The 22126-nt window shown below is 37.5% G+C and overlaps 1 protein-coding gene across 17 annotated transcripts in view; it reads right to left on the reverse strand.

Annotated features, from left to right (window-relative positions):
• Nucleotides 1–3639: 3639 nt before the first annotated feature.
• Nucleotides 3640–22126, reverse strand: part of NRXN1 (neurexin 1) — a 1464789-nt gene continuing 1446302 nt past the window's right edge. For all 17 annotated transcript variants that reach the window (XM_069071685.1, XM_069071684.1, XM_069071683.1 and 14 more), the window contains one exon: nt 3640–6956. In XM_069071685.1, the coding sequence (XP_068927786.1) occupies nt 6652–6956 (305 nt within the window). In that variant the 3' untranslated portion in view covers nt 3640–6651. The remainder of the gene's footprint in view (nt 6957–22126) is intronic.

The following is a 22126-nucleotide window of genomic DNA, read 5'->3' on the forward strand; positions in this document are numbered from 1 at the left end:
TCATTTGTCTTCTCCCCAGAGCCTGAATTTTCTTAGCTGGAGATTTTACATATATGATCAGGAGTCATTCATATCTACCATCTCTAAACTGATCTTGAAGTCAGAAAACCCAAATTTCAGTCCAGATTCTCCCACAAACTTACTGAATGACCTTGGACAAGTCACTTGACTTCTCATCTACAAAATGAGGGGTTAGGATTATATGAGTTCCAAGGTTTCTTCGATTTTTAGCATTCTACAGGTCTATGTCTAGTCTCAGTTCATCCCTTGATACTCCTGGTGCTAGAGGTTCCAGGAAAAGCTTCACAACAGAATTCTTAATCTCTCTGAGCCCCAGTATTTCTAGAAATGAAATGAGAATACAAATTCCAGTCCCATCCACATCACAAGAAGTTTGTGAAAATAAATAGAAAAGATTGGAATGAACTATATAAATGTCATGCAGATATAGTAATTACTATTTTATGACCAGTAAAATATATTGTTTACAAAAATAAACATGTTCAGTGACCCCTTCATGTTCCTCTTCCATTGCCCTCTCACTCCCACCTCTCATTTCACATTTACACAACTAACCCACTGCTGTCAACTCTTGCTTTATCCAATGACTGCTATTTGTTGGCACTTCTACCAGGATCTGAGAATAAGCCAAGGGAGGTTATGAAATGTTCGAATTCTCCGATTTGTAAGCTGCTGCAGTAAATGATTTGGTGGAGGTAAAAACAAAAAAGACATTGTTCAATTATCTATGGATTTCAATTCTCCTCAGTGCTCTGGTTCACCTCACCACAGATTGAAAAATAATTGAGAGTTGGCTAGTTAAGTGTTGGCAAAGTCTCTTTCGAGTAATATTCCCTCAACCACTTAATGACCTCTAAAACCAATACTCTTACAGTCACTTGAAATGTGAATTAACTTGTATCTGTTGCTTTTACCTGGGGATTTATTTCATCATAAATATTATATATACTTTTCACTTAAAAACTCTTACCTGAAAAATCCATTTTCAAGCTATGATCCTGACCCATATTTGTCACATGTCATGTTAAATTTTAAATGGAGTGGTTATTTTCTCCTGCAATTATCACAGAGCTTAAAGAAATGTCAATTCTCTTTAGACTTTACATTATACCCCATATCCTTCCTACTAGCTTCTTTATTGACTTGTGACTATTCAATTTTTGATTAGCTAATGTTAATATTTTTAACTTATGAATTCATTAATTTTCAAATTTAGATACTGGTTATTCTTTACCCTCTTCCTTCATTCTTCTTATTCTCACCATTTTACATATGTTCCTCATTTTATAATAGCCTTCATCTTCTTATCTATCTGGTTCCAATACTTCATCCAAACTCATATATAATTAGACTTCCATCTGATTTAGTGGAGAGATTTGTGATGATGACTACTGCTTAACATTCATGACCATGTCCTTATTGCATTAAATCAATTCACATTTAGGTTTGAATAAAAATAGGGGAGGGGGAAGCCAACCTTTCATAAATAAAACAATGATGGATCTCCATTAGGATGATGGTGGCCACGTAGAAGTGAGGATTGTGCACAGAACTGAGGAATGATATATTAACCAGGGACTGAGTCATGATATATTAACAATTTTTCCAGGAAGAAACTATTTCTGAAGTCTTAACTGTAATATTCAAATTAATGAAGCATTTATCAGTGAATGGAAATAGAGAAATCTAACACTGGAAGTTATAGAAGCATATTTGATTCAAGAATCATAGCACCATGAGTTGGGAGTGAGGGAGTTATAACTCCACTGACAATGATGACAATGGCCTTCTGGTGGTGGTAAGTTTCTCTTAGCTAGGACTGTTCCTTGGATAGCAGACAAATACTCCACTATTTATAGGGCCGTTTACAGTGCTTAATACAGTGGTTGGGACACAGTAGGTACTCAATAACTGCTTATTGAATTGGACCAAAGTTTTTCCAAATTGGTAAATTTGATGAGATCTTATATTCCATTAGCATAATTCACAAGAACCTTGGATCAAGTCTATTTCTCCAAATACAAACATACCAATGACTTGTCTCTGTCAGAGATGATTGATTCTTGTAGTCAGCAGTGAACAGGGCATATTATGGCAAGGAATATTCTCTTTTCTAGTACCTGTGTGATGACAAAAGTTTAATCCTGAGCTGCTTCATAAACTTTTACCCTTATGATAATTAATTGAAAAAATAAACAGGTTTCCAGAGAATAGAACAATTCCTTTTGCTTCCTCAACATTGCTATATAGTGACTGCTTAGTTGGTATTTGCCTATGCCCCTTAATATTGACAGGACCCATAATTACAGAGTAGCAATACCTTTCCATGACCATGAGAGATGGTCATTGAAGTTCTACAATTGGTATTTCCAGTGTACTGTACTAGGTTTAATATCTCCATCTTTGAATGATGTTGCTTCAATAACCATCCAGATTTCCTAATTTTTCCTACCTTGTGTGAACATGTAACAAAATGCCTTTATGCATAGTAGACATTCAATGAAGAACTGATAATGAAGATATGTAATAAGCCTAGCCCAATGCCTGGCACACAGTAGGGCCTTAAATACAGTTGGATTAGATACTGAGATAATTGACTTTTTTTATGATGTTTCCTATGGATAGTCTGGAATTATAGGGTGAGATCTTAGTCTGTTCATTATGCCATGGTTTATGACTTCTCTCTCTGGTGACTGTGGAAATTATTGCCATCTTGAGCATTATTTTTAAATATATGAACTATAAACTTATTTGCAATTGGCCACATATTAATTGTTTCTGCCATGCCAGTATTAAGCATTTAGGATATATCCAAATCAATTTTGTTTTAGTTTGCATTTTGCCCCTTTAGGAGAGAAATTTTTTTTTCTCCTTTTACGCATGAAGAACATTCTTGTGAATAAGTGACTTCATTAGATACTGTTACAGATGGAAAAATATAGCCTTTTAATCAATGTAGAAACCAAATAGCTACAGATATGCATACTTTTTCATTTAAAGAGAAAAAGTACAAACTTAATATTTCAGAGTCTGAGCAAATTGTTTTTACTGGTCTAGTTTTTTTCTAATAGTTGTCAGTTTGCTAGTCTGAAAGAATGATAAATTATAGGGTACTATGCACTTAAAACTACAACTTGGTTGACATGTAATTTCCCAAAGGTCATTCAGCTTTTGTGAGGAAAAAAATATTAAAAAAGGTGAAAGGGGAATGAATTTGTGTGTTCATGAAACATTTAAGCTAATTTAGGTAATAGAGAATTTTTTTCTTTAAGCTTGATTAAAAAAAAATTACTCAAATAAGCTTGTCCTTAAATCAAAGGCCCAAGTGAAAGTACAGGAGAATGCTTTTATAAAACTCAGCCCTCCATATAACTCTGTCAAACACCTTTTTTTAGATTTGTAGTTTTTAATCCATAAAAATGGAAAAATATAAGATATTCCCTTTGCAACTATAACTTTTCATAGCCATACACCTCCAGAGAAGCAGCTCCCACAACCTTTACTGTTTATCTATAAGCAACTCTCATTTCCCCTCTTTCCTTGATCTTCGTCATTTTTTTCTTAAATGTGATATATACGAGGTGATATATACAAGTTTTAAAAAATCCAAGTCCAACATTGTATTAAGAAACATTTTATTAACAAAACAGTAAATTCCACTTGCTTAGCATTTCCAATAATGGATAAATTGGCCTTGCAACAGAAAAAAAAACCCTTAGATATCTAATCACACAAAGCACTAGAAGGATAGGGGCATCTGGCCTCTTTGATGATTTGGAGATGGCCCATCTCACACATTATTTTAGTGTTCTGTTTAAAAAAGGCAACATATTACATGAATAGAAAAGAAGCCTCCTCAATCAGACAAATTACAGGCTTGAGATGTAACCAAATTGATGTCAGGTAGTTTGAAACGATAAAATAATAGCAAAGGCTACACGTGGAACCCTGGTACTTCTGGTATTATGTAGATAGTTATGCTTTTTTCCCTTTTTTTGTATTGAGAAGAAAACTAAGAAATAATGTGAAATTTTATGTTTGCTAACAATATCAGGAGTACACCTTGCTGGATTTATTGTATAACATTGAATTTGTAATTTTATGGAAAGAAATTCTGATCAAATATCACTGAAAAGACACCTTCTAATCAGCCCCAATTCCTGCCCCTGCTCTTGCACCACCTTACAATCATCATAGGCAATCTATTCTGATTAAATTGCAAAATCAGTTTTGAATGGGAAATATTTCAGGTTCAGGACTTTCTATGGAAGAGCAACATATTTTTTAAACCCTCAGGCTGTAAACTACTTAGGTTAATATTTACCTTCCTATTTCATTGGCTTTCCCTGAGTAAGGGTGAATGACAAATGTAATAATTTGGGAATTCCATTGGTTGGCAGGCTTTTTAAAGAAAAATTAATGGATATTTCAGATTTAATTTCATGCCTCAATCTATTATCAAAATCTTAGGAATTATTTCCCAACCAAAAGATCTCTCCACCTAACACTGCTGGTAAAAGCGATAGCTCATTTCCAATATTATGTATGCCAATTAAACATGGTAAAGGCGTTATGTGTTTGAGAGGTATACCTATGCCACTACTCAGCCTTCTTCATCAGCAAGAACAAGAAACACCCATGATACTATGCTTCATTGTTGCCCCTATTTAAAGCTAATTTTTAAAATCATGTTCCTGTTTTGTAAAACTCAAATATCCATATTTCTTCCAGGAAGCATTCAAGTAATGCAATTGAGTTCTAATGAAGTACCTCTTTTCAGCCCAATAATATTCTTTGCATTACCGTATTATAATCAATGATTTATTGCTGTGATCTTCACTGAATAATATAAAAAAAGCCTTGTGTATAATCTATACCATTCTAATACTTAATATGGGTTAAAGTAATAAAATGTTTATTAATGACATGAGCATAATTTTAAAAGTTATTTTAAAACATAGTCTTAATGGTCAACTAATATATGATCTTTTAGGATATTTAGTAATACATAATTCAAAGTTGTTTAAAATACTTTCTTATAGGAAAAAAGTGCCCACTTTTCAAAAATCTTTAACATGCACTTCGAGTTCAGAGAATATATATCTTTTTTTAAAATTAGAAACGAAAGTTTTCAATTGCAGCAGCCAGGGTTAAGATAGAGATAAATCATTTTTGCTTCTGTTACCTGCCCCCACAATGATTCTCACCTGCAGGAACAGTCCACTAGTGAAATGCTGTGTGATAGGTTTCAGATTAGTAAGGGACTACAATTTTTTTCAGAATTTCCTGGGAGCAAAATTTTAATGAAGCCAAACCACACCATTCAGCAACAACACCTTGATCAGCCCATCTACCCACCCCTCCCATTTCCGACTGTTAGTAAATGCTGAGTAATTTATCAATGTTTGGGTCTACCATCAAAATTTGACTGATTCCAATGTTAATAACAGATTTGGGAGGTATAGAATAGGGGAGAGAGGACAATTACAAGAGATATATACTATATATGTATGTATTTTGCCTTCTAATCCACATCTCTCATACAAACTACTAAAACTCATTTGCAACAGAATAGAAGCTGTACAAGTAAGAAAAAAATTAGCTGACTCTTTGTATATACATTCATACATATCCCCCTTAGAATAATCACTACACTGTAAAATTTCTTTTTAAAAAAAGAAGAAAAAGAAAAAAATCGTGGCAATTTATAATGGCAGCAAAAAACTGAAATAGGTTTGGTGCTCCAGATGTCATAAAACTCTCTATACCTAGCAACACTTATAACATTGAATCGACCAAAAATGGCTGAAGAGCAGAGATATAGATTGCATTGTCTATACAACAGGCTATAAAACATCACTTATCACAGTCCAGAAAGCACACATAGATGTGTTTTATATAAACATATGTAATAACATATTAAGCGTGCATGAAAATTTCCCAAATGATTGCATCTATGCCCTCTTGTTTTTGTTTTGTTTGAATTTTAGTGTGAAAATGTGCCTTATATTTCACATACTGGAAAATAAGGCCTCCATACTTTTTTTCCCTTACAACCAGAAAGGGGCTTTTTGAAAGTGTTCTAACACAAGTCTTCAAAAAAGCCAGCACTTCATCTCCAATGCAAGCTCCAATCACTGCTCCTGGTGCACGAGACAGCAAACTCTTTAAGGTTTGCATGTTGAGTCAGACCGAATGGCAGAGTCTTCTCTGGCAATAAGACTCCCTTCTCAAGAAAGCGCTAGCACTTTGGCTAAATCCAGAATCATAGGTAGCTTCTTTTTTTTTTTAATTTTGTTTTGTTTTGTTTTTTTGTATTGTGCCTTGATGTAATAATACTCCTTTGCTTTATGAATGCGTGGGGTCATCACTGTCTTTTAGAAATGTTCCAGCAACATAAAGACAGGCAGAGTAAATGAAAACACTGTGGATGTTAGGGAATTTATCAGCCCCTGCTTTCTGGAGAAAGAAGAGCATGAGATACTTGTTTTTAAAAAGTCTTTCCTTCCTCATTGCATTCCCTGTCTTCTTTTGTATGTGCTTCGTAAAAAGGAAAGTAAATAAGTTTGTATTATGTCTCAGATAAAATGAAGACTATTTCTATACAAGTGTCCTTTTGGGATGTCAGGATCAGACATAATACTCTTTATCCTTGTTTTTCTTGTTTTTGTTGGAACTTTTAGCACTGTTAGGCTGTTTCTCCTTCACGACCGCCCCGTTGGACTGTGCTGAATTACTGATGTAGTTTCGACTCTCATCTACATGGTATGAACCTTCATCTCGGTTCCTGTACTTGTACATGGCGTAAAGGAGGATGAGGATACACAGGGCTGCGGCGGCTACAATCCCAACGACCATGCCTGTCGTGCTGCTGGATTCTCGGATCACTTCTGCAGAGCCCGAGTAGTCTCTCCCACCTGCTCTGGTCGGGTTGGCTGTAGGGAAAGGGATGACAAGAAGAAAGAGGTGAGTACTGAGTTTGCTGACGATCAAAGAACGAAATTAACACTGAGCATTCGTTTTTGTCCTTAATGGAATAGCATTTACTGGTTTAGGGAAAGTGCAATGCTGCTAAATGTAGCAGACCCAGTGCCTCTTGGTCATCAAAGAGTAGGAGATGTGAATTGAAAATACTCAGGGAGAGATTTGCTGCCATGCTTTTTTTTTTTGCATGTATATTAATTATATTAATGGAGTGCTAAAAGTACATCCTCAAGTAAACTCAATTTTGCTAGTGCAAAAAAAAATCCTGATCCATTGAATTGATGTTGCCGATTCATAATGAAAATGAAAAATACATGAATGAAAATGGTAAGGCTCCTCACAAGTACCAAAGGAGATCATTTTGAAAAACAGAGTGACTCATTCAGGCCAAAAGTTATGGAATCCGTGACCTGAGCTCATCTTTTAAAGTCTAATTCAAATGACATCTTTTGCTTTGAAGCCTATACTGATCTGCCTATTACTAACCATTTCCCCCATAAGCCTTATATAACAGTTTGTTATTTCTACCTTTTTAATGGATTTTACATATAATACAGCATACTTCAGCTATGTCTATGTTTTATTCCCCTATTATAATAGACTCTCACTAGACTCTCCATAAAGGACCATGTTTCTAATAAATTTTATACCTCCTCCAGAACTTAGGATGGAGCAGTATGCATATCAGATGCTTAAAAATGATTATCAAGAGGACTGACTGATAGACTTAGCCCTTCGCAGCAACACAAGGACCTAAAACAATTCCAAAGGACACATGATGGAAAATGCCATTCACATTCAAAGAACTAGAGTTGGAATGCAGAATGAAGCAGACTATTTTCTGTTTTGTTTTATTTTGTTTTTTCTTTCTTTCTAATGGTATCCCCCATTGGTTATAATTCTTCTATGCAACATGACTAATGTAAAAATGTATTTAATAGGAATGTAAGTGTAGAACCCATATCAGATTGCAAGCTGTCTTGTACAGGAGAGAGAGAAAATTTAAAGCTTATGGAAGTGAATGTTGAAAACTAAAAATAATTTAATAGATGGGGCGGGGAGAAAAAACCCAAAATGAAGAAGAAATGCAAAAAAATTATTATTAAATGAAGATTAAACATATTCATGTATGCATTCCTTCAACAACTATTTATTAAGTATTAATAAACACTTTATTTATTAAGTATCTGTTCTGAAGACTTTTTGCCTTGTCCTTCTGGTTGTATTTAAGGATTCTTGAATCACTGCAGGTTTGCATAAGTTTGTTTTTAAAAACATTAGTTTCTATACCAGAGGAGGGATGCAGTGTGTGAAGTACTGAACAATAAGCTAATCTGTGCATTTGAGAAACTCTAATTGCATACATTTTAAAATGTAATTTTAGTCACTTATCTTTACAACGTGCAAAACATACCATTGCCTTCTTGACTTGAAAGTTATATCCATTTATTTTAAATTCTGAGGGCAAAACTTTGAAGGAGAGCACATTCTCTACAATAAATAATTCTCAAAAAAAATTAGGCCTAAAGACATTTGTGAAGAGCAACAATGAGAAACAAAGGGCTGAATCAACCACCAAGGTTAGTACTACCCATGGCAAACGAGAATGTCAACCCCTAAAATGCATACATTTTCTACTAGGAATAATTCCATCTTTCATAACCTCAATGAGAGGATAGGACTTGGATTTAAGGGTGGAAGAAGAAGGATAGGGAGGAGTCAGTTCTTTAAATCAATATTTTAAAAAGTATTCTAGACCAATACAAATCTCCCACAGACCAATTGGCTAAAAAATGATCCAGGTGAAACTAATAGATTACTTATTGAGTATAAGCTAGGAACTTCCAGCATGGGAAGCATACTTAATGAAATACATGTTAAGGTACCATAGGGCTTCAAGTGGTAAATGAATATGTTAAAGGACCCAGTTAGGAGCTAAAAGTCATAGGATTTTTGAGTAGAGAAGGAATCTAAGAGAAAATAATTTTTTAAAAATTTTACAGATAAAAAAAGAAGCTGAAGCCCCAAGAGGCAAAATAAACTTCTCTTCCTTAAATAATAAGTGAGATTGTATAATATGGTCAAAGGGACATCTAGATGGTATAAAGGAAAGAATCTTAGACTTAAAGTTAGTAAAACCAGAATTGAAATCCTGTCTCAGACGCTTGTTAGCTATATGACCCTAGGCAAATTATTTAACCTTTCTCAGCATCAGTTTTCACATATGTAAAATGGGGATAAATAAAAACAGTATCTGCCTCACAATGATATTGTGAGGACACAATGACATAACGTGAAAAGCATTTTGCAAACTTTAATGTTATAGAAATGGTGGTTATGATGATGGTGATGATAAGTTGTAGTGGTGGTAGTAGTAGTCGTAGTAGCAGTAATAGTAGTAGTAGTAGTAGTAGTAGTAGTAGTAGTAGTAGTAGTAGTAGTAGTAAAAACTACTGATTTGGGAATCAAAAATTCCAGTACAGTTCACGTTTCAGCCTCTTGCTGCATGACTTTGGCCAAGTCATTATAAAATGAAGGGATTGACTAGAACTAGATACTCTGTGAGGTCTCGTCCAACTCTAATATTCTATGATTTTAGCAAGTCTCATTTCCAGGCTTAGAAGCCAGGTATACCTTTTTTCTGAGGACCCTATGTCGTATTTTTAAAAATCTGCTTATTAGAAATACTAAAATCTTTCTTCTCTTATAATTCTGATAATTAGTTTTTCAGGAAGAGAGGATGGAGAGATATAAATCTTGCCTCAACAATTACCTCTCACTCAACTACTCTTCCATCTTTCTGCCATCTTCCTGCAACGTCTCTCCTCTACAACATACATGTATGCACACATATGTGTCTACATACATGCACACACAATGCCTTATAAAAACTACACTTGCAACTAAATCAATGGAATTACACTCCCACTTTTAAAACATGACCTATACATTTCTTAAATTGTATGATTCCAAGATGATTCAACAATTTGAAAATATGCATTAAATGATTACTAAGTACAGAGTATTATGTTAGGTATTGGGGACACAAAATATAAATGAGGCATGATCCCTGTCCTCATGGAGTTTATAATCAAAGATGTTATTCCATAGACAAAGAATTAAAATATGTAACAATAGATAAAGAATACATATTTAAAACTCATTTTGATGCTTTGATTATGAAATTAAATTCTTGAAAGAGCTCAAAAACACTAAAAATGAACCTTTTCTTCTTCAGTTTCTAATTAGTAGCTATAATTTTCCCTTTTCCCATTTTCCTATATAACCCTCACTTATCATTTCTTAGCATCATAGCCTCCCAAGCAGATACATATAAAAGTGGGTGATTTCTTTTCCAAATAGTATGGTATACATATCATTCTATAGTAATATGGGTGGGTTGGTTTGTTGATTTTTTTCCTACTGCAAAAATAAGCTTTCTGGGGCACATTCACTTACAAAGCAAGAAGACCCTGTCTCCAAGCAGGAATCGGCATTATCTCTTGGCCATCCAAAAATGAACTAAGGGAACACACTTTTGTGTTAAAGATGTCAGTGCTTTCTTACAAAAGACAATGTAATGATGCTGAATAAACCTACAATTGCTTCTGTGGCCAAGGCAGAATGAGACAAAGGCTGTAATCCACTGTATTTGATTACAGGAAATTAATTTCCTCTCAAGAAAGAATACACTAGCCTGAAGAAACCCTGTCAGTGCCTGACAGACGAAAGGCTGCTCTTCTTTCAAATAGACATCTTTGCCAAATTCTGTCAATTAGCCTCACTGTTAACTTTCACTAAATGACAACAACTCTTCCCCTTGCTCATTCCCCAGGACAGTCTTTGATGAGCACTGAAACAAGGAACTTTATATTTAAATGTTACCTAAATTATTTTTCCACTTGCTGGAATACTTTAATTTAAATCACTTTTTCACATTTTTTTTTCTCACTTAGCTAATCTGTCAGAGGAAAAGGGAGTGAGGGTGGGATGGAGGTGAGGCTGTAACCCTTTCCCTGAAAGTAGACATATACCATTTTGATGATACATTTTCCTACATGGGAAGATAGTAGAGACTTTATAAAATAGGTTTACTGTTTTTGGATAAATGCTTTTAATGCTTTTTTGGATATATATTTTAGCAATGCAAAAATCTGGCTTAGCTATTGTCTGCTCATGTATTTTCTGATCTATTTTCCTAATAGACGTTTGCATTCAAAGAGAGGTGTAGATGAGGAGAAAAGAAAAATAGAGAGGAAAAGCTAGCAACAATTTACATTTTGTTTTGAAAAGACCAAAAAGATACCTTAAAATCAGTTAAATACCTGATGGGACCAGGAAAACTATCTTCCTTATCCTTCCTCACAGACTAAATGTGACTTTATGCTATACATGCAAGTAAAAACATCTCTCAGCAAACTATACATACCTGAAGCATTTAAATAATGTTTATTTGATAGTTTTATTTTTGGAAGACTAAAACAAAGGAACAAAAGCTAGTTTTTAAAACATTTTCCTTGAATTTCTTGTCTCAATTGAAATTAAATGTTTAATGACTAGTCCAAGAGTTATTTTTGGTCTATGGACATATTTAATTACTTATAATCCCTCACCAATTCATGAAGTCGCTTTCTGTTTATTCTTCACTCTTACAGTTTAAATGCTAGTTTGCTTCCTAAATGTTTTATTCAAGGATCAGAAGTGTTTTTAATATGAAAGTGCTGAGTGATTGGAGCCTGACGTGATATAAAAAGTGCCCAGTGGCCCAGCAGCCCAACCTTGAGACTGACATGAAGTAGCTTCAATCTAGGGGTCAGTCATACCAAATCATCCCTTTTGTCTTATTTTTCCTCACCCTAGATTTACCTGTGGGAAATCTTGGAGTATGTTTCAAATATAGCTCATGTTTAGGTCTCCACAGATGAGGATAAATGGGTCCTCATCTCTATAAAAGCAACCAAGGTAACAATCCCATACAGGACACCCTTTATTTCACCCCATGGAAAATGAGAAAACACAAAAAGGACTCCCAGTGGTTCATAGACAATAAATACACTGTTTTTCCCTCTCTGATGAGTCTTACCTCCATACCTTCCTTGTTCCCCCATCCCATGGTATACACAATTCCCCAGAATCATAGGCCCACTTTGTGATTTAAATTTTCTTCAGAAGAAAAATAGAGTTGGGATTATTAGAGAGGAAACTGTTCCATCAGACCTTCAATGTCCCAATAATTCCAGTAATGGCAGAGGGAAAAGTCTAAAAATCTTGCTTCCCTACATCATGCCTCAGGAAATTGTTGCCTTTCATTCATATGGTCCCGTGAATGATTCTCCTCTTCACAAAAGACTGGCAATTGTGTAAAAACTGCCCTTTTTCTCCCTAGAAGGTTGGGTCCCAATTTGCATTCTTGGATGTTATTAGAGAAGCAATTCAAACATTGGCACTGCCCTAGACCTTCCCCCTCTCCAGAACAGGGATCAGCAAACTTTACCAAATCCTGCCCCATACCTGTTTTCATACAGCCTATGAGCTAAGAATGGCTTTTATATTATCAAGTACAATAAAACATCATTTTAAAATGTAAAGAAAAAAAAACATTTTCAGCTGGAAGCGTACACAGTCTGCAGGTAGGAGTTTGCCTGACCTCTCCCCTATAAGGCTAGATCCTAAAAGTTTTATATTTGTGGTTACCAGAGAAGCAACCTATGTCTAGCACTGCTCAGGAATTCCTCCCCCTTCTCTTGGGATTCAGGGGCTCCCACAATTTAGCCATGTGGATCTTTCCTGGGGCCACTTGGTTCAAAGTATACTTCTGCGATGTCTCTGTAGAGCTGGGTCCAGACTTGGAGAGTCTAGGAATTCTTCTTAGGCAGAACGAATGAGAATACATCCATCTCCAATTGACTGTGGCCCTAAGACTACTCTGGGGGTCAGGGACTTGGTATGTGCTGTTGAATTTGTGTATGTGTTTTCTTCTCTGTTTTGGATAAATAATACAATACCAGGGAACCTGAGAGGGACTCGATGATAGAGATTCGGCAAGACCTGAGTTTTTGAGTTCTGCCTCTAACTTACACTGGCTGTATGACACTGGGTACTCTCTTAACCTCTCTTAACCACATGAGGAATTCTGTAGGAATGAACAAAACACTTGCCTGTCAGCAATGGCAGAGGGAGTTTGCTCACCCGGAGTTTCCCATTTTAAAAAAATCACAGTTTCAGACACTTGCCCTTTCCCCCTCCACAAAAAAAAATACAGAAATCACTATCATAATTGGGAGAAAGTTCTAAGTATGCTAATTCAAAAAAAAATTAAGTAGGACAAAATAGATTAAAGAACATTATTTATCTCTTCAACTCAGAACGAGAACATATTCCACCCACATTAAAAGTTGTTTCCTTCCTCCCTGGTTTATAAGGAGGAGCCACAAATAATCACTTCAGCCCATGGGAACATGGCTTTGGGCCTGAGTGAAGTTTGGAGAGCCTCTATCACTTTATGAAGAGGCATAATACGATAGCTTCATTCAAAGGTGCTACGTGCTGGTCCAAAACCACTCAACCAGATCTGTACTAAATCACTAAATCAGTCTCTATTTTCTTGATTAGTGGCAATGGCAATAATACTTATTAAGGAACCCAAAGTCAAATCATTTTTTCTGAGACTATAGTACAGGTGTGAGGAACCTTGAAGAGTAGAGAGCTTCTAAGTGTCCTATAATCCCAGGGCATAGTTCATTCTGCCAAGTCAGTGTTCAATAAACATTTAAGCACAATGCCAGGCACTGTGTACTGGAGATGTGAAGCCAGAAGAGAAGAGCCATGGCTAAGGCTCAGAGTATAGACCAGCACTAGGCATTCACGATTTTTGACCAGGTATGAAAAAAGACAGAGATAAGCAAGCCTTATTCAATTCTAGGGACCCCCTCTGAGGCACTGCTATGAACCCTTTTAAGCTAGAAAAGAAGTAGCCAGATTCAAGCTCTGAACAGTGCTCCTCCTGATGGGCAAACAAAAGTGCAAGTCAGCGTAAATTCGACTTTTATTTCAATATTCAAGGCTCTGTGATATCATTGGTGTGCAACTCATGGGTAAAGTAGGTAGCCTACATATGGAGAAATTCATCATTGTGCAGCCAACAATATGAGAAACCACCCCAAAGAACGAAGAATATGGACCCACTGCTCTGTGGGGATGGCTGAATCTGTGTGTATCCAGAAGGACAGTGGACACTGTGGCAAGCCAGGGGCACAGCACAGAGGTCTCCACTCCATGGGGCAGCTCAACTGTGGACAAACTAATTCCATGGTAGCTCTTCACACTTTGGGAGAATCATTTGGTTTGAGTGTCTAGGCCAGACTGCCTTTAGAGTAAGGGTGGAGAGTGGGAAGAATTCTAAACCTTTCTGGGGGTGCCATGGATCTCTCTGGCAGTCTGGTGAAACCTTTGAGCACCTGCTCTGGATAGTATTTTAAAATGCATAAATTAAACTACATAAGACCACAAAGGAAATAAACTGTACTGAGTTCAAGATGTAAATTTCCCCCTTGAGTTCTCGGGCCCTTTGAGATCTATCCACAGTTGTTTTGGAGGTCCCTGGACTCCAGGTTAACAACCTCAGCTTTTAATATTGAATATAATGTGATGGTCATGAACTGATCCACTTCTCTTCTGCCTTGAACATCCACACTTCTGCTGCCCTCCTTTCCCCCAAACTCATTACCCTCCCTCTCTTTGTCCCAAAGCTTTCCCTAATTACTGGCACCTGCTGCCCTTGATTTCCTGGAGCTCGACACTAGGCTAGTCCTCAGACAGCAGATACAGTCCAATAACAGGCCTATTACTAGAAGCCTGGCCCGTCTGGCAGGACCTGTAGTGCTTGTGGTCTGCTGAAATGGTTAACAGATAAACAGTGTCTTCTCTAGGCCACAGCAAAGCACTTAGCTTCTGATTGAAAAATAGGAAATTAATTTTGTAAATTATTTCCCAATCACTAGTGCCCTATCATTTACAAAAATAAGTATTTTGTATAAAGACAAATACAGTCAACTCCTACTCGTTCCTTACCAAGGGGAACAGGGCTTACTTGAAAAACTGAAATTCACATGTAATCCCTATTGAATATGAATAATAATAAAAATAATGGCAGTTAGGATTTATACAGTGCTTTAATATTTGCAAGGCATTTTACAAATTATTATCTTGTTTTATCCTTACAGCACTCCTGGGAGGTATGTCTTATTATTATCCCCATTTTACAAATGAGGAAACTGAAGCAGACATAGGTTAAGTGACTTGCCCAGGGCCACACAGCTATTAAGCGTCTGAAGCTAGAGGATTTGGTCAGCTGGGCTCCAGGTTCAATGTCTTTCCACTGTGGCACCTAGATGCCTCTAATTTAATTTAATAATTTCAATTCTCCACACTCCACCTTTCTGGAAGACTGTAAGCAGAGGAGACAGAAAGGTGGGGTCACTAACACTTGGAGAAATGGGTTGAATTTGAGTTTTAAATGCTTTCCCTTTTCTTGGCCCACCTATGGTGGAAAATGAATGGAGAAGTGGCTAAAATGTTAAATAGCCCAAATTTCTCCCCACACTTCAGCAGGGTCTAGTCAGTTTTGCACATAGTTGTCACATTGTGTGAGGTAACTTGATCCCAAGCCAGTCACTTTCTAACTGTGTAGTCTTAGGGAAGTTACTTGACCTCTCTGTTTTCAGCGCCCCTCATATTAGTAATGTCTCACACTCATCTAAGCACTTCATGCTTTACCATGTACTTTCTGTACAACCACGTAAGATAATGCAAATATTAACATTCCTGGTTTACAGGAGAGAAAATTGTTTCTTTATCTTTAAAATGAGACTAATAATAAATGGCAGAGCTAGGTCTCAAACCCAGGTTCTCTGAAACCACGTCGATTCCCTTTTTACTACATTATGGTGTCTTTTCAGCCTGAAAATTCTATGATTATATAAACTAATACACTTTTGTGGAGATGAATAAAATAAGAAATAAAAGCAAGGCAGTAGAAAATCCATAAATAAGCTATTTGTCCCTAAGTGTGCAAAAGTTGACTATAATTATACTTGGTAACAGCCTCATTACGTGCAAACAGAATAAATAGTCTTAGGTCCATGGGTTTAATTGGCAGAAGGAACCTTAGATACCATGTAGTCTAATCCTATAATTTTATAGTGAAATCTGCTTAGGAGATCACCTACACATAAAATAACAATTGGGGTCCGTGAAAGCTAGTTTTTGAATATAGATAATTGTCAAATTAATTTTTATTACACTAGAGGAAATACTATGATCCTTCTCCTCTAGTTAAATCTTTCAGATGCTGAATCCTTTGGTCCTGGACCTTAGTACTCCTTTTTTTTTTTTTGGAAGGGGGAAAGCTGGGCAAATGGGGTTAAGGGACTTGCCCAAAGTCACACTGCTAGTTTTGTGTTAAGTGATTGAGGTCGAATTTGAACTCAGGTCCTCCTGACACCAGGCCGGGTGCTCTATTCATTGCGCCACCTAGCCGCCCCTCTTCGTACTCCTTTTACCATATCTTCCTCCACGATTCTCAATGACTACAACATTCTCCATTATGGTTCCTTACAATACTCTGATTTCACAGCTTCCTGACCTTTTTAACTCCAATGATCTCTGATATAGCATCGATAGATCTAGCCCCTACGGCCAGAGGAGAGAGGAATCTTCAGATCGACTCAATTAATGACTTAAAGATATTCATGGATACAACCCCCAACTCTAAAGGACTTCTAACAAGAGCTGCACTCAGTCTTATCTGTATACCCTAGGCTTCTGCATTTAGAAAAGTTTCTAGGATCCATTTATCTGTCTCCACAGCCTTCTACCGCGTGCAAGCTATCTGAAACAAGTTAGATGCTTGGACCAGGTTGGTTTCCTAGGAAGCTGTTACCCCATAAGTGAGCATAGATGGAGAAGTTTTTTTGGAAAAAAAAAAAGGTTTCTTTTAAATGGTTATATTCACTAAGTTGGTTTGGGTATTATCTAGTAAAGTTCAAAGCCTCAAAGGTTTGTTCTTAGCCAGATTGACATTATGAAGGCAGGAATTTAGAACAAAGAATTCAGATTTGGAGTGATGCTTAGAAACAGGTTTACCTGGATTTATTTTTTTTTTTTGTTTCCCTTCCCTTTCCACTTATTTGCATGGAAAAACTATATGATTCAGGGCTGATGGAGAATCAAGGCACTTCAGACTCAGATTTCTTACCTCCTTCAAAAATGGGTTTGGGGGCACAGGATTCCCATAAGGAGTAAAGGGTAATTATTAGTAATTTTTCATCTATGATCAGATAGATGTTGTCCCTGATGAATAAGAACACAAGGTTCAAAGACAGATAAAATGCCTGCATACCTTTCTTTGTTCTAAAGCGTGCCCATTCTATCACACCCCCCACCTTACTCCACTTCCGCTGGACTAAGACTCTCCTTTTGGAGAGAAAAGCCAGGAATACTTAAGACTTTGGGGATGGATCAATTCCTCTCCCCATGGAGACTTGGAAGCTGAAATTTTTCCTATTCTAATATTAGTTCTGGAACATTCTGACTCCTTCATTGAAAGAATTAAATCTTAAGCTCCTGGAAGCTTGACAGGGTCCATTCTTGACAGGTGACAGAGTCCATTCTTCCTTTTATAAGAAAAAGATCATACCTCATCTGAGGACTGCTCCGAGGCTAGAAGCAGATTAAAAACTCCACAACCAAGAGTCCACCTGAACAAAGCTTAAAAGGGACTACATCCCTCTTCCTTGAATCCCTCAAACCTGACTACCATCTTCATCTTGATTCTCTTTCAACTTCCCATAAGCATTGCCACACCACAGACCTAGTCACCACTGAAAATTCCTGTACCTCCATGCATGTAAGGTAGATTTTAGTGTAAGTTAGATTTTGCTATTCTTTTTTTGGTTAATATTTCTCAGGATTCATGGCCATAACCAATGTCTATTCCCAGGCTGATGATTTGTAAACATTTCCACTACACTTGTGCACAGTTATATAATGATAAATAATATAAATATTTGTACTTAAAATTGTAAATATCCACTGCGACTGTGCAGTGAGTTGGCAAGATGTTGGTGAGTGGGGAACCATAGGGGAATATGATGGTGTAATGCCGTGTGTGCCTCAACTAGCCCCCATCGAGGCTGGCAGGGATTTAGGACAGTGCACAAGAATGTTGTGCTTGTCTTGACCGACCCCATCAAGACATAGGGGTAGTTACCTCCCCTTTCACCAGACCCTGCAAGAGGGAGGAGTCTGTAGGAGTCAGTGATCCCATTATCAGCAACCCCTTTGAGAAGACTAGACTAGAAGAATAAAGGAAGATTATTAACCCCTCTGAAGCTGTCTTCTTCTCGTTCCTCTCTGCCCAGATCAAGAGTGAAGCTGTGCCACTAGAGCAAGGCTGTGGAACACCTGCTGGCAGTCCTCCCACGTCTTACACTCCAAAATTTCTGAGTTTTAAATTCCTCTCTGTGACCACAGCTTCTTACATTTCTATTTCTTCTAAAACCCTATTGAACCTGCTTGGAACTCTAATGATAACCCCAATCTTTTAACAAACATTTATCAAATACTTACTGTATGCAGGAGTTTTGGGAGAGTATGATGGGAGTGGGATCCTAACTTATCCCTCCATGCAAGGTAGACTAATTTTTCTCTAGTAGGCATTGAAATCATCCTTAAGACTTGGTTGGTTCAGGGGGTTAAAGGTTCAGGTTTTTGACATTCCTTCCTGATTCCATGATTACAAAATGGCCACAAGGACCTTCAGGGGTTCTCTGCTGCTTAGGTGAGAGAACATACTGGGTTACTTAGGCAAGGGGGTTTTGTTCAGCTGAATAAACTCGATGTATTCCCAATGCCCATCCTTGTTGAATATCTTTCCCCTGCTGTGGCTAAGTAAATCTCTTTTTGTTAACCTTTGGATGACCAACAGGGGTCCCGTTTTGTCCCATTGCTGAACATAAACTACCAAGGGAATGGCCTGAATAAGGTCAAGCTCAACCCAGAGAGCTATAAAGTTTAGATAACATGTGACTTTTCCTCTCATGGAGTTTAAGATCTAATGAGAAGATAAACCCCCCCCCACACACACACACACAAACACACACACAAATAACTATGACAAACAATATTCTACGTTACATTAGAGAAGTACATAATAATAATTACGTTAGAGAAGTAGAGAACAAAGTACTATATGAGGTTAGAGGGGGAAGTTCATTACCAGTGAGGGAAATCCTGGAAGACTTCAAGTAAGGGGTAGCATATGGGTTGGGTAAGAATTCATCAAGTAAATAGGAGGAGATAAGTCCAAGGGGATAGATTATCATTCTAGGTCTAGGCGACAGATGATTGAAGGTATGTTTGGAGGAAAGAGATTAGCTCAATTGGTCTGAAGTATAGCAGTTTCTCCAAAAATAGCTCATGCCACTTTTGTATAGCCAAGAGACCCCCACTTCTAGTTCCAAGCTTGCCACTAGCTGGTCATATAACCTTGGGTGTAGATTCCTCACCTGTAAATAAGGGGATTGAACCAGATGGCCTCTACTATCCCTTTTAATTTCTAAACAATGATTGTAAGTCCCCGTCCACACCCTTCAGCCTCTACAAATCCCTCAAGTGCCTGCTTCACTAAGACCAAGGTCAAATAAACTCTAAACTCCCTCACCTCTGTCCCTTGAAACTTCAGCATTTCTCTATATTCTCACCAATCTTTGCCAATTCTCTGCAGATGATCTGTATAACACCAAGAAAAAACGAGACAAACCATGACTCCCTTCCAGCATAAAAGATGCTGCTGATAGACAACTGCTTAAGAATTCAAATTACTACCTTAACAATCCTATCCTTTGTTTTGTTTTGCTTCATCTAGTCCATAATTAGCTGCTGTGACCTCCCCTCAGGGTATATCAGCACAGATTTTAGAGCTGGATGGAATGTTACAAATCATTGTATCTCCTCCCCTTACTTTACAGATGAGGAAACTGAGGACCAGAGAATTCATGTGACCTACCTGAGGTCATAGGCTATAAGTAGGAGAACTGAGATTGAAACTCAGATCCTCTAACTCCAAAATCCAATGCTAATTCTCCTCTCCTACATCTTCTTCTGCTAATTAACAGAGACAGTCACCTTAATCATGCAATTCTTTTCCTGTTCCTTCCTGATCCCTGATGGGATGTCATGAGTCTTCCCTTTCTTCTTTCTTTCCTATATCAGAGGAAATAAGAGTCTCCTTTCCAAAATCTAAGGCTAACTCTTCTGTGTTAAAAAATCACATCACCTGGTCTAGTAGAAAGAACAATGACCGACATGAGGACACATTTTTAAGTTCTATTTGTACAGTTGTGTGATCTCACTTAACACATTTCTGAATCTTATATCCTTCAGGATAACACCTGTACTACCTACGTCACCTTTGCATGGATCAAATGCATTAGTATGTGGATGGTGACTGTGTGTGCTATTTCCCCAGGCCCTGCCCCTGTCTGAATTCCACAGCAGTGGCTGGAGCTTTCCTCATTTGGCATAGGAGGTTAATACCACAGCCAAACTATTCCTCTTGGAAGCACTGTGTGACACAGCCAACAAAGGCCCGATTGGCCAGAGGCTGATTGTAACTCCTCTTATGAAAACAGTCAAAATCAGGATGAGCAAAGCCCTGTCGGGAGACAAAGCTGTAAGGGAAGGTAGGCCTAAATCCCTACCATGGACGTAAGAGTTTGGCAAAGAGTTCTTTAAGTTTGCTACTCCCAACATTCTGGAAATGCTTGTGTGTACCTTGTGCCTGGTCCCACACCTATGCATGGCTGCTTCCCTCCTCCAGCTCCCTCTGAATTCACCTCATCTGGATAGCTCCCATCACTCTCACCCCATTGCTCTCCATGGCAACGCCTGCCTAAGTGGTGGCAGATACTGTGAAGTTCGATATAAGTGTGAACTATTATTATTCCTTGTTTCCTCAATCCTACCCCTCCCACTTCTTCCTGTTCCTTACTCAATTATCCCTCTCTTTCACTTACATCTTCAATCTTTCTCCCACTGACTCCTTCCCCTCTGCTGAGAAACATGTTAAGTCACAAATATCTTCCAAGACCCTGCTATTCCCTCATTTATCTGTTTCCCTTTCCCTTCACTGCCACACTTATTTTTTTAAGTAAAGTTTATACTTATTACCTTTCCTTCCTCACTACCTGCTCACACCTCAATTTCTTTGAATCTGGTTTCTGTTTCCCAGCTTTCTACCCAAACTACACTTTTGTTCTTGTCCACTGTATCACCTAAACTGCTCTATCCCTGCCCCTCACAAAACTTTCTTAGTTATTACATTCAAAAACTTTTGGTTGATCCTTATTTTCATTGAACTTTTTGCTTCTTTTAACAATAACCAAGACATCCCTTTCTTTGTTTATTTTTCATGAGCAGCACACTCAGTTCTTCCCCTAGATCTCTGGCCACATCTTTCTCCTATGCTGACTCATCTCTTACCCCTTATACCAGTCTCTGATGCTCACAAGGATCACAAAAGCTGGAAGGTGGAAGAGACATCAGTTGTAAGCTCTTTGTGCTGCTTCTCCATAGGAAGTTTTCCTTAAATGCAAGCCTAAATTTGCTTTGTTACAAACTGCCAGTCCTGGCTCCTAGTTTCTAATCTAGATGATTCAAATGGTTGAAGACAATGATCACATCTCCCTGAGTCTTCTCTTCTCAACTGATACTTATAGGACACAAACTTGAGGTTTTTCACAGTCCTAATCAACCAGCATGATGAAATAGAAACAGTGCTGGATTTGGAGTCAAAGACCTGGCCTCAAACCCCAACTCTGCTCCTTGTGACCCTGGGCAAGGTTATTTAACCTTTCTAGACCTCAGTTTCCTCATCTATAAAAATGAAGGGTTTGGACTAGATGGTCTCTAACCTGCCTTCCAGCTCTCTCTATAGGACCCTATGGCCATTTTCTGTAGGTTCATTAATTTGTTGATGCCCTTCCTAAAATGAGGCATCTAGGACAGAATACATCACACCACATATGATCTAACCAGGGTAGAATACAGTGAAACACCCTCA

Source organism: Petaurus breviceps, unplaced genomic scaffold (assembly GCF_028583685.1).
Source record: "Petaurus breviceps papuanus isolate PSGF00001 unplaced genomic scaffold, PetGlider_PUasm1.0 90842, whole genome shotgun sequence".
NCBI classification, from domain to species: domain Eukaryota; kingdom Metazoa; phylum Chordata; class Mammalia; order Diprotodontia; family Petauridae; genus Petaurus; species Petaurus breviceps.